Source organism: Ursus americanus, chromosome 13 (genome assembly GCF_024610735.1).
Source record: "Ursus americanus isolate L20-20 chromosome 13, mUrsAme1.1.p, whole genome shotgun sequence".
In the NCBI taxonomy this organism is placed as follows: Eukaryota; Metazoa; Chordata; class Mammalia; order Carnivora; family Ursidae; genus Ursus; species Ursus americanus.
This window is the reverse complement of record NC_142139.1, coordinates 7,785,526-7,799,454: the sequence shown is the minus strand read 5'-3', so window position 1 is coordinate 7,799,454 and position 13,929 is coordinate 7,785,526. Positions and strand designations below refer to the sequence as shown.

Here is a 13,929-nt window from a genome sequence, read left to right as displayed (position 1 = left end):
AATAATATGTACACCATAAGGTTGTGAGCATTTAAAGCATGTTAGGTGTCTAGCATAAAATTACACTGAATAAATGATAGCTGTTATTAAAGAGATCTCATATCAATAACTGTCACATGCCAAGCACTGTGCCTACACCATGTAGTCTCATACAGATGTAATATGTCCAACACATTCAGTGTTGAGAGCAAGTTGCTCTAAAAGCAGTAGTGAATGATGTGTTTCTCTGGGCCCTTGTTATCTTCTTGGCATTCATGAGGCATTTAGCAATTCCTTTGGGTTTGAGGGGAGGGATATGGGAGTTTTATCTCTGGAAGGCAGTGCGTCTGTAGACTTGAGTCCTGTCCTGTAAACTATGTTATGGGGCGAGTATTCATATCTCATTTGCCTAATCCCTTATCTCTCCTATCTCAGCAGCCAGTGCAATCTTTGTAAAACCCAAGTCAGATTATGTAATCTTATTCTTAAAACCCTACCCTTCGTACTGCCTTTATAGAATAAAGTTCAGGGGCGCCTGGGTGGCACAGCGGTTAAGCGTCTGCCTTCAGCTCAGGGCGTGATCCCGGCGTTATGGGATCGAGCCCCACATCAGGCTCTTCCTCTATGAGCCTGCTTCTTCCTCTCCCACTCCCCCTGCTTGTGTTCCCTCTCTCACTGGCTGTCTCTCTCTGTCGAATAAATAAATAAATAAATAAATCTTAAAAAAAAAAAAGAATAAAGTTCAAACAACTCAGCATAGCATAGAAGGCCCTCTGACTCCTACTATTGCTCATTTTTTCAGTCTTCTCTCTCACTATTCACTATCTTAAATTGACCCCTTAATTGTACCGAGTTCCTTGGTCATGCCTTGCTCTTTCACAGGCCCTTGTATATATTGATTCCTTTTTGGAAATACATTCCTGGCATCTTCTTTTGGTTATGGTTATTTCAGTTTACAGCTTAGACATTATGTTCTTCGGGAAGCCTTATTTGATGCCATAGACCCCGTTGGGTGCCCCTCCTGTGCTTATTTCTGTCATGTTTTATTGTAATTACTGTTTATCAACTTGCTATACTGAAAATTCCTTGGTTAGAAATAGTATTTGTTCATTATAGTACCTCAGCCTAGCAGTACTGGCAAATACTAAAGGAAGTACTAAATAAATACATGTAATTTATAAATAATATGTATGTGGTATATCTTGTATGTATGAAGGGGGAATTGAATCCAGAATTGCAAATTATAGTTTTATTAAATCATCCTAGGTCTTTTAGCCCTGTGTTCTGAAACTTGAGCATGTATCACTATATCTGCAGGGCATGTTAAAATGAAGTACTGAGTCCAGCCTCAGACTTTCTGATTTGAAAGGTCAGGTGTAGGACCCAAGAACTTGAATTTCTAACTAGTTACCAGGTGCTGCTAATGCTGTTGATCCAGGGATCAACTTTTGGAACCATTGCTTTAGAAAAGAAATTTTTTGTTTGGCTTCTCTGTTTACTTCTTCAATTCACCATCAGTAATTTTAGATTTCCAAATTTGCCCACAATAGCAGTTTTATCCAGTAGCATAGAATAAATACAGTACTCATTGCAGTGATATTAAAAAGATTATTCCTTGCAGAGGAAATTTGTGTATTAGATCCTGGATACTGTGATATCTTGACTTTGGGCTATAAAAGGAAAAATTCAAAAAGCAAGGGGGCCATCTTGTGGTGGCCATGGCAACTCAAAAAATGGAAAGTTGAAGCTCTTTCCATAAGGAACTCAAATGTTGGGGGAAGAGGAATCATTTTCTGATACATGTTATGGCGCTTGGAAAAAAGCTTAGCACACTACTAATTATTTTGTATATTTTTCTTAGTTTTGCTTTACTTGGTAAATTCTTTTTCCACCAGGTGGGGTCACTCTTATTGTGTACTTAGTCAGATAATTTGATTACCCCTGGGTTTCCCTTGGTAATCACATAGTTTTAGAACTCTTAGATTCCTCTCTCCTGTCAAGAGTTTGTGGGAAACAGTCATATTTGATATTCTTTTCATCAGGGTTGAATATTCTTTGTCTACTTTTATTTTAGGTCATATAAATAATTGAATAACCACCATTATTTTCTGGACATGACTGGTTTATAATTTCAGAAGAAATAATGGAAAGCCAGGAATTTATTGTGAGTCTTACAGTTTTCTCTATTTCCTTTTTTCTTTTTTTTTTAAGTCTTCTGTTTTCAATTTTTTTAAAGATTTTATTTTCAAGTAATCTCTATACCCAATGTGGGGCTTGAACTCACAACCCTGATATCAAGAGTGACATACTCTGTTGACTGAGCCAGCCAAGCAGGCTCCCCACTATTTCCTTTTTTCTTTCTTCCTTCCACATTTCACAAATGTCTCACTGGGGTTGACAGATTTAACAAAAAACAAAAAACCCCAAAACTTAAAAGCAGGACACTTAGGTTAATTTGAGTATCAGATAAACAGTGAATAATTTTTTTTGGTATAAGTATATATGTCTCAAATACTGCCCTATATTTTTCTGGCAACTTTATCTCTTGCCTACTACTCACATTAGTTATACAAAATCCTTTGGAACAAACCCTTTGTAAGCTCTTTGTTAGGATCAGGAAATGATTTCTTTTGAAGAATTGCCATGCCTCTTCTATCTAGATCAGTGATTCTTAAACTGTTTGGTCTTAGGATGCTTTTATACTCTTAAAAATTATTGAGGAGCCCAGAAAATTTCTGATTATGGGGCTTATGTCTATTGATGTCTTTCATATGAGAAATTGTAACAGAAATTTAAAAAATATTTATACATTAAAAAAAACCATTACATTGAACATAAGTTACTTTTTAAAAATGGAAATAACTATATTTTCCAAAACAACAAAAGAAAAAAACACATTGAAAAGAGTAGCATTGCTATACATTTTTTTGCAAATCCCCTTAGCATTTAATAGACAGCTAGATTCTCAGATCTGCCTCTGCATATAGTATGAAATTGAATCTTGCAACATTGCACATACATAACCCTGGGAGACCACTATGCATGCTCAAAGAAATGAGAGTAAAAAGGCAAATAACATCACAAAAATAGTTTTGACCTGAAGATCCCTGAAAAAGTCTTGGGAACCTCTAGGAGTCTCTGGACTGCATTTTGAGCACAGATCATGATGTCTGTGTAACACAACAAATTTTTTCCTTCCCACTGAGAACTGAGAAGCTCAAAATGATTTTTGTTGTTCAGTTAACTTTTCAGTTTTCTCCTTAGATTTTACCTCTCCTTCCTCCCTTGCCTTGCCTCCTACTACTAAGTTTCTTTTTTTAAAAGTGATGTTTTTGTTATTTATTTGTTTAATGTAAGCTCTATGCTCAACATGGAGCTTGAACTCAAAACCCTGGGATCAAGAGTCACATGCTCTACCAACTGAGTCATCCAGGGGCCTGATGCTTTGTTGTTATTGTTATGGTATCTTTCATTTCAATAAACATTTAATACATGTAAACAGAAACCATTTCTTTTGTGCTTTTGGAAATAAGGTACTGTATACTCACCAAAAGATGAAGAAGTCAAAAGTGTGGCAAGATGGAATTCTGAAGATCACTCACTTAGGAAACAAAGTAAGTACAAGCAGTTGACTATGGGGTCCAAAAGCTAGATTCTTGCCTTTTGATTGAATATTAAGAAGACTCTGTAGATGATAAAATGTTAGATATGTCCATAAGCTAATATAGTATGAAAACAGAAGTTGTCAAATGACTGCCACATTACGGTGATTAATTTGTGCATTTTAAAAGTTCAGTAAATATTATTTAATTTGCTTTGATTTTTTTTAAATTTTTAAAAATTTTTAAAGATTTTACTTATTTATTTGACAGAGAGAGACAGCCAGTGAGAGAGGGAACACAAGCAGGGGGAGTGGGAGAGGAAGAAGCAGGCTCCTAGCGGAGAAGCCTGATGTGGGGCTCAATCCCAGAACGCTGGGATCACGCCCTGAGCTGAAGGCAGACGCTTAACGACTGAGCCACCCAGGCGCCCCGTTTTGATTTTTAAAATTTCAATGAGATCTTCTGTAAAACTTTTTAGTTATTTTGGCACATTTTTTCTTTGCAGGCAGTAAGAGTTTAATGATACAAAAAAACTCTATTACGATATATTTCTAACACCATAATGCTCACAGTGAAATGATACATATAGAGTTGACACACCATTTTAGGAAAGCTGCCACTTCCTAAAATTATGTATAGCGTTCTTCTATTTTCCCGTTTTCTTTGAATCATTTACTTTGATTATGATATGATCCTATCAGTCTTGAGAGACTTATTTACTGGGGTGATCTTTCACTTTACTAGATATGGTGATTCTTCTTTATGGGTTTCTTTTCTCACCCCAAGTATCTCCATCTGCCGAATTGTAGTCTTCTCCTACCAGTTCTCATGACCTTATGCAACACTCTTGGCTCCTCCATTCTTCATAATAACTCTTCATTTGACTTCTGTGACACCACACTTTCCTGAGGTTGCTTACTGACATCTAAGTATTTTCTGTGGGCTCATTCTCTTCTCAAACTTTGAAGTATTCCTTAGAACTCAGTCATATATGTACTTACACAGAAATATATAAATATATATAAATCTTTCTCTTTAATCTCTGTCTTTTTTTTTTTAAGATTGTATTTATTTATTTTGAGAGAGAGAGTGAGAGCACAAGTTTGGGGGGCAGATGGAGGGAGAGAAGCAGGCTCCCAACTGAGCAAGGAGCCCGATGCGGGGCTTGATCCCAGGACCCTGGGATCACGACCTGAGCCAAAAGTAGATGCTTAACTGACTGAGCCACCCAGATGCCCCAATCTCTGGGTGTATACATACATATGTGTGTGTGTGTGTATATATATATATATATACATACACATATATATAGATATATGTGGATATAGATATATATAGATATAAATATATTTATATATATATATGGAGGGAGAGGGAAAGAAGAGATTTATTCTAGGGAATTGGATCATGTGATTGTGGAGGCTGACAAGTGCCAAGATCATAGTTGATAAGATGGAGACCCAAAAAAGCCAATTGTGTAGTTTCAGTATAATGATGGGAGGTTTGAGACTCAGGAAGAGCCAGTGTTTCAGTTTGAATCAAAAGGACAGGACAGCACCTATGTCCCAGCTCAGAGACAGGCAGGAGGAGTTTTCTCATACTAAATCTTCCTGTTCTCTTCAGTCCTTCCACTGATTGGATAAGGCCCAGCCAATTAGGGAGAGCAATCTGCTCAATTTGCTTATTATTTTTATTGAGATATAATTGACATTTAACATAATATTAGTTTCAAATATACAACATAATGATTTGATATTTGTATACTAGCAAAATGATCACAATAAGTGTAGTTAACCATCTGTCACCATACATAGTTAAAAAAATTTTTTTCTTTTATTTTTTGTGATGAGGACTTTTAAGATTAGCGCTTAGCAACTTTTAAATATGCAATACAGTGTTATTAATTATGGTCATCGTGTTGTACATTATTCTATAACTAGAGTTTTGTATCTTTCGATTCCCTTCATCTGTTTAGCAACCCCCTCCCCCACCACCCTCCCCTAAATGGATTTTTTAAAAACTTATATTGTCATGTGCCAGGCATGCTTTAAGTGTGTCAACTTACTTAGTCTACATAACTCCCCTTTTAGAGTACTATTTTTGTCTGTATTTTACTGAGGTTGAAACTGAGACACATAGAGAGATAAAGTAGCTTGTTCACAGATCTCGCAGCTAGAGAGTGAAGGAGTCATATGTGACACTAGGCTTTTTGGCTCCAGGGCTCCTAACCAGTCTATTGTCTCTCTTAATACTACAAATTTAAATGAACAACTTTATTACACTTGAGTTGATAATATATGCAGTTAGGAGTCCTACTCCTCAGTTAGCATTTGTAGATCTCCATATTCTGTTTTTTTTTTAATTTAATTTTATTTAAATTCAATTAATTAACATAGTGTATTATTAGTTTCAGAGGTAGAGTTCAGTGATTCATCAGTTACATATAACACTCTGGGCCCATTACATCATGTGCCCTCCTTAATGCCCATCACCCAATTACCCCATTCCCCCACCCAACTCCCCTCCAGCAACCCTCAGTTTATTTCCTATAGTTAATAGTCTTTTGGGGTGCCTGGGTGGCTTAGTTGGTTAAGCGTCTGCCTTTGGCTCAGGTCATGATCTCAGCATCCTGGGATCAAGCCCCGCATCGGGCTCCCTGCTTAGCAGAGTCTGCTTCTCCCTCTCCCTCTTCTGCTCCCCCTGCTTGTGCTCTCATTTCTCTGTCAAATAAATAAATAAAATCTTAAAAGAAAAAAAGTGCCTTATGGTTTGTGTCCCTCCCCAGACAATAAGATTTTGTCTTATTTTATTTTTCCCTCCCATCCCCTGTGATCCTGTTTTGTTTCTTAAATTCCACATATGAGTGAAATCATGTAATTGTCTTTCTCTGATTGACTTATTCCATATTTTGTTCTTACTCCACATATCATTGAGAAGTTATCAGTAAGAGAAGCTTCTCCATGTAAAAAGGCTACTTATTATTATTATTTGTGAATTAACAATTAAAACAGAAAATTAAAAAAGAAAAACTAGTTTTGGAGCGCCTGGGTGGCACAGCGGTTAAGCGTCTGCCTTCGGCTCAGGGCGTGATCCCGGCGTTGTGGGATCGAGCCCCACATCAGGCTCTTCTGCTAATGAGCCTGCTTCTTCCTCTCCCACTCCCCCTGCTTGTGTTCCCTCTCTCACTGGCTGTCTCTATCTCTGTAGAATAAATAAATAAAATCTTTAAAAAAAAAAAAAAAGAAAAACTAGTTTTGCTTTAAGGCTTCAAGTTCAATTTACAAATCCTATTAACTTTAACTTTCAGTGGGTTTAGTGTTCAGTCAACTTAACAAGCTAAATATTTTTTTTTTAAGATTTTATTTATTTATTTGAGAGCGAGTGTAGAGCAAGAGAGAGCACGAGTTGGGGGGGACAGAGGGAGAGAGGGAAGTAGGCTCCCCACTGCACAGGAAGCCCGATGTGAGGCACAATCTCAAGACCCTGGGATCATGACCTGAGCTGAAGGCAGATGCTTAGCTGACTGAGCCACCCAGGTGCCCCATTAGGTACTTTTAAAAAATGATTTATTATTATTATTATTATTATTATTTTTTTTTTTTTTTGAGAGAGAGAGAGAGCAAGCATGTAAGCATGAGTGGGGCAGAGGGAGAGGGAGAGAGAATTCCAAGCAGGCTCCACACCCACTGCAGAGCTCAATGCAGGGCCCCATCTCATGACCCTGAGATCACGACCCGAGCCAAAACCAGGAATTGGGCATTCAACCGACTGAGCCATCCAGTTGCCCCAAGCTAGATACTTTTAATAATCCATCTATCAACAAACATAAAATTTTAAATATTTTAAATTATAAATTTATTTGATTTTCTTTTTTTTTTTTTAAGATTTTATTTTTAAGTAATCTCTACTCACAGCATGGGGCTTGAACCCACAAACCTGTGATCAAGAGTCAGACTTTCCTACCAAACCAGCCAGGTGCCAGCCTGCCCCCTGTTTTTTAAAGTAACCTCTGCATCCAAGGTGGGGCTTGAACTCACAACTCCAAGGTCCAGAGTTGAATGCTGTATTGACTGAGCCAGCCGGCTGCCCCTGTTTCTTTCTTTAGCATTTTAGTTGCCCTAACAAGCAAAAACCTCCGAATTAAATCCTTCTAGTGTATCTAAGAAATTAAACATAATCATAGTTATTATTCTTAAAATATTGTAAGTATTCTAATGCTGTTTATAAACTTAGTAAAATTAACTTACCCTTCTCTTTCAATTGAAAAGTAGCATATCCAAAATCAATTTCTCAGTTACACATTTGGAATCATTAATGTGTAATTTGTCTAATCTGTTAGATGCATGTAAAATGTAAATTGAAGCATTACAAGTGCTTTTTTTTTTTTTGAGAGAGAGAGAGGGAGCAGGGGTGGCGAGGAGAGGGGCAGAGAGAGAGAGAGAATCTTTTTTTTTTTTTTAAAGATTTTATTTGTTTATTTGACAGAGATAGAGACAGCCAGCAAGAGAGGGAACACAAGCAGGGGGAGTGAGAGAGGAAGAAGCAGGCTCATAGCAGAGGAGCCTGATGTGGGGCTCGATCCCATAACGCCGGGATCACACCCTGAGCCGAAGGCAGACGCTTAACCGCTGTGCCACCCAGGTGCCCCGGGAGAGAGAGAATCTTAGACTCCATGCCCAGCTCAGAGCCTGATGTGGGGCTCGATCTGATGATCCTGAGATCATGACCTGAGCCAAAATCAAGAGTCAGACACTTAACAGACGAAGCCACCCAGGCACCCCTACAAGTACCTTGTAAAGTAAAAAATGGGGATGCTTGGGTGGCTCAGTTGGTTAAGCGTCTGCCTTCAGCTCTGGTCATGATCCCGGGGTACTGGGATCAAGTTCTGCGTTGGGCTCCTTGCTCAATGGAGAGCCTGCTTCCCCTTCTGCCTGCCACTCCCCCTACTTGTGCAACACTTTCTTTCTCTGATAAATAAATAAAATCTTTAAAAAATAGAAAATAAAAGTAAAAAATATTTTTTGAAAATTAAAATAACACAAAATACCTTAAAATCATTGATTGCATAATTACTAAAACCTATTCATGACCTTAATTCAAAACATTGATAATTTTGGTTTGAATTACTGCCTTATCATGGTCTAGTTCTAAATGTTTCAGGAGTTAAAAGGCAGTTTCCCATAGGGCCACATGGCTGGCTCAGTCCAAAGAGCATGTGACTCTTGATTTCAGGGTCATGAGTTCGAACCCCACATTGGGTATAGAGATTACTTTAAAAATAAATAAATAAGTAAACTTTAAATAAAAATGTTACTGTCCCAAGTAAATTGGAGTTACACCAGTGAACGGAAGTTACAGATTAGATTATGGGCTGAGAGTTGAGACCTAGGTAATCACTGTAAACTTACCAGTATCATAAAGGTACATGTTGAGCCTTTTGTTTAGTTGGAGTAACAACAGTATCTCCAAGTCCATGCCCTTTAGAAAGGGTTGGTCTCATTATTGATATCTTGGGTTTAAGTCATGTCATCTATTTTTTTTTTTAAGATTTTATTTATTTATTTGACTTAACAAAGTACCTGGCACATTGTAAGAATGCAGTAAATTGTAACTTACAGTTTTTGTCTTCAAGCAGCTTTTATCTAAGAATATAGGATTATAACACGTATAGAGATATGCTTAGGGTTCTATGGGAGCGATATCAAAGTCTGATTCTGGTTCAGAGAGGTCTTTCTAGGTAAAGAGTATTTTTTGAGTATTTTTCGTTTTGTTTTGTAAACAGAATTGATAAGTTGGAGGGAGGGGAGCTAAAGATGGTGTCATAGCTACCACAACATGGAGGTATGAAACTATTAAACATTTGGGGAACTATAATCAGTTAAATATGCCTGAAATGAAGGGCTCATATTGGGTAATTGTAGAATATATGGCTTAAAGAGGTAGTCAGGAGTCCTATCACAACGGACTTTGTATACTCAGCTTTAGGAGCCAGTGAAGAATTATGAGCAGAAGAGTGACATAATCATATTTCTGTTTTAGATCATTCTGCAGCTATGTGTAACATAACTTTTAAGCTGTGTAGGATGAAAGATTAAATTTAAGAAGACTGTAGGCTAAAGAATAATGTAGACAAAAAGTGATGGGGGTCTGACCAGGCATTAACAATGACAATGGAGAGAAAGGATGATTAGAGAGAAATTGTGAAAATATTTATATTATAAATGTAATAAATATAAATATTATAGAACCTATAGAATATTAAATATTAAACATTGATACTAAATAATATTTTAATATTTATATTCACTATATTTAATATTAACATATTAATGTAAATATTATAGAACATATAGAATTTATAATTATAAATATTATAGAACCTGCAGGTCTTGGACATGAAGGGTGAGAAGAATCCATGACTTTCAGGTTTTGTATTGTGATTATGGTACTGAGATAGGATATCTCAAAAAGAAAAAGCAAGTTTAGGAGAAAAAATTAAGATTTTTAAAAATTATTTATTTATTATATATACATATATGTACATAGAGAGAGAGTGTGCACACACACACTTGTGCAAGCAGGGGGAGGGGCAGAGGGGGAGAGAGAAAAATCTCAGGCAGACCTTGCACTGAGTGTGGAATCCAACTTGGGACCTGATCCTATGACCCTGAGCTCATGCCCTGAGCCGATATCAAAAGTCGGATGCCTAGCCGAATGAGCCACCCAGGCACCTTAAAATTAAGATTTCGAGTTCCATTTTGAACTTAATGAATTTGTAGTGTCACAGGAACATTTAAGTAATTGGCTGTAGAGACCTGGAATTCAGGAAAGTTCTGGGCTACTAATACTGATCGGGAGTATGTGACATTTAGATGATATTTGAAGCTTCTGGAGTGGATTCATACATTTATATTTTTTTTCTTTTTTTTTTAAGGTTTTATTTATTTGAGAGAGAGAGAGAGAGCACACACATGCAAAAAGGGGAGAGAGGAGGAAGGAGAAGCAGACTCCTTGCTGAGTAGGGAGCCCGATGTGGGGCTCAATCCCAGGACCCTGAGCTCATGACCTGAGCTGAAGGCAGATGTGCAACCAACTAAGCCACCCAGACACCCCTACATTTATTTCTTTAACAGATGTTTTTTAAGCACCTGTTATGAGTTACACACTGTTCTAGGGGATGCAGAGGGAACAAAACACATGAACCCATGACTTCATGGAAATAACATGGAGGAGACAGACCAGTAAACTAAATGAATATGTTTGTCTAGTGGGTTTGGCAGACAACAAGGAGTAGAGGGAGCAAGGATGAGAATGGAGATCAAGGGGATTATGTAGGCCTTTTTGGTCATTGTAAGAACTTTAGTTCTTATTCTTTATAAGCTGTGGAGACATTGGAAGGATTTGAGCAGAAGCATGATATGATCTGGTTTGTGTGGATGATATCACTCAAGAATGGAGTATAGAGGGGTGCCTGGGTGGCTCAGTCAGTTAAGCATCCAACTCTTGATCCTAGCTTGGGTCTCGCTCTCAGGTTTGTGAATTTAAGCCCCACACTGGACTCCATACTGGATGTGGAGCCTACTTTAAAAAAAATAATGGAGTATAGAATGTAAAGAACAGAGGGGAAAGATAGCACCTTTTTATTTTTTTATTATTTATTTATTTATTATTTTTTAAAGATTTTATTTATTTGACAGAGAGAAAGACAACCAGCGAGAGAGGGAACACAAGCAGGGGGAGTGGGAGAGGAAGAAGCAGGCTCTCAGCGGAGGAGCCTGATGTGGGGCTCAATCCCAGGACTCTAGGATCACGCCCTGAGCCAAAGGCAGATGCTTAGCGACCGAGCCACCCAGGCGCCCCAAGATAGTGCCTTTTTAAACACCAATCTTTTAAATAGCTATATTGAGAAATAATTCACATGCTTTTCAGTTCACCCATTTAAAGAATTCATTTCATTGTTTCTTAGTATATTCACAGAATTTTGCAACCATTACTACAGTCTAATTTTAGAACATTTGTCATCCAAGAAAGAAATCCCATACTCAGTATTGGTCACTACTTAGTACCCACCTCCCAGCCCTAAGCAACCACTAGTCTACTTACTGTCTCATTGATTTGCCTATTCTGGACCTTTCCGCATGAATGGAATTATACAATATGTGGTCTTTCATTGAATGACTTCTTTCATTTAGCATGTTTTCAAGGTTCATCCATGTTGAAGCATGCTTCAATAATTTATTCCATTTATTGCTCAGTAATAGTCTATTGTGTGAATAGATCACATTTTATTTATCCCTTCTTCAATTGATGCACTTTTGAGTTGTTTCCAATTTTGGCTGTTATGAGTAATGCTGCTATGAACATTTGTGTGCAAATTTTTGTGAAGACATATGTTTTCATTTCTCTGAATATATACAGAGTGGGGTGGAATTGCTGGATCACATGGCATCTCTGTTTTTTTTAAGCAACTGCCAAACTATTCTCCGAAGTGATGTAAACAGCAATATTGAAGGGGCTAGTGGAGAAACTGCTATGTAAAATGGCTAAAGACACAAGAGAAAGCCAGAAAATTATAATTACCTTAACTCCCTTTTTCTTCCTTATTGCTTCCATTCAACAAGTGTTATTCCTTTTACTTCATATAAGTCTCTTATCCCAATGCTGATGACTTATTTCAAGCACTGATCATCTCCCCAATCCTCCATGCCACATCCTTTTTTTTTTTTTTTTTTTTTTTTAAGATTTTATTTATTTGGGAGAGAAAGAAAGAGTACAGACGGAGAAGCAGACTGCCTTTTGAGCAGAGAACGGAACTTGGGTCTCGATCCCAGGACCCTGGGATTGTGACCTGAGCCGAAAAGGCAGACGCTTAACTGATTGAGCCACCCAGGTGCCCCTGTTTACTCATCTCTCCTCCTGTTTTGCCCTCTGATGCATTCCAATTCTGTTTTCTTCCCAGTTCCATTCCAGGATCCTCCTGGCAGAAATTAAGTTCATGAATTTCTTATGCATATACCTTTGCTGTCTTGCACAGATTGAATAGTTGCTTAGGAATTTGAAATAGATGTACTTTCTAATTCAAAACAAAGTGGGTAATTCTTTCATTATAGGATTTACTTATATAACCATTTTTGATTTGCTATTCTTTGAAGATGTTTAAGAAAAGCAGAATTTTATTGTTTCTTTTTAACACTTATTTTGTTTTAATATAGGCAATTTTATATGATGACAAAGGACAATGTTTGGAGAGTATATTTCTTAAGTGTCTTGAGGTATTTTAATGTTTCTATCCTATTTTTAAGTTACTTAAATCTCTATATTTAAGTTAAAAAATTTCTTTACTTCCTTTGTGAATATTGTTAGAGTGTAGTCATGGTATTAATAATATTAACTATAGCTAGTACTTCTTCAACATTTATTGTTAGCCACACTCTGTGCTAAAAACTCTTAGGTATTGTTTCATTTAATCTTTACACAACACTGTGATTTTTTTTAGATTAGGTGTGCAGTACAGAAAGGTTCAATAACTTGCCCATGTTCATAGAATTACAGTGGTAGGGCTGCTATCTGACACCAGAGAGTGGCTCTGTAACCTAATTGTATAATGTGGCCTTGACAGGCTGAGAACTACAGTGGGAAATATTTTGGGAAATTATACCTATAAATATTTTCTCAGATATCCTCTGTTCTCCCCTTTTGGAAAAAGAAAGGGAACTAAAGGTTTATTTTAGTGTAAAGAATAAGGATATTAAAGTTTGGTCATTCTGGGTTCATTTCCCACTTTCAAATGCTTCCTAGTTAAACTAGCCTCTCTGTGTCTAAATTCTGTACTGTAAAACATAGACCATAACACAGACTTTATTGTGTTGGTCTAAAAATTAGAAATAATCTATGTATAGTTCAGTCTGGTGATTCTAAAAGTGTTAAAATGAATATTCTTATTATCATCGTGTTGATTTTAGCTATGGTGTTAAATCTTTAAAAATTTTTGTAGCATTAATAGTGGTTGTGGTATTTTTGCATTTATCAAAAGGGTCTATGAAAAGCATTATCTTAGTAGATGCTTAATTGGGCATAACTACTGTTGTTATTATTTTGTTTTAAATCATTTCATTAGGAAAAACTAAGCATATTATCTGTGATAATACACGGATTTTGTGTATCACCAACTAGGTTGATAATCTTATTTTTTTTTTTTACAGATTTTATTTATTTGAGAGAGAGAAAGAGTGAGTGAGAGAGAGAGTGTGAGCAGAGGGGAGAGGCAGAGGGAGAGGGAGAAGCAGACTCCCTGCTGAGCAGGGAGCCCAATGTAGGACTCAATCCCAGGACCCTGGGATCATGAGCT

The 13,929-nt window shown here is 37.0% G+C and overlaps 1 protein-coding gene across 4 annotated transcripts in view; it reads left to right on the top strand.

Moving 5' to 3' along the window:
* Positions 1-13,929, top strand: part of ZGRF1 (zinc finger GRF-type containing 1) — a 93,541-nt gene that overhangs the window by 1,575 nt on the left and 78,037 nt on the right. For all 4 annotated transcript variants that reach the window (XM_045799129.2, XM_045799132.2, XM_045799131.2 and 1 more), the window contains exons 2-4: positions 2,054-2,143; positions 3,513-3,593; positions 12,794-12,853. In XM_045799129.2, the coding sequence (XP_045655085.2) occupies positions 2,123-2,143; positions 3,513-3,593; positions 12,794-12,853 (162 nt within the window). In that variant the 5' untranslated portion in view covers positions 2,054-2,122. The remainder of the gene's footprint in view (positions 1-2,053; positions 2,144-3,512; positions 3,594-12,793; positions 12,854-13,929) is intronic.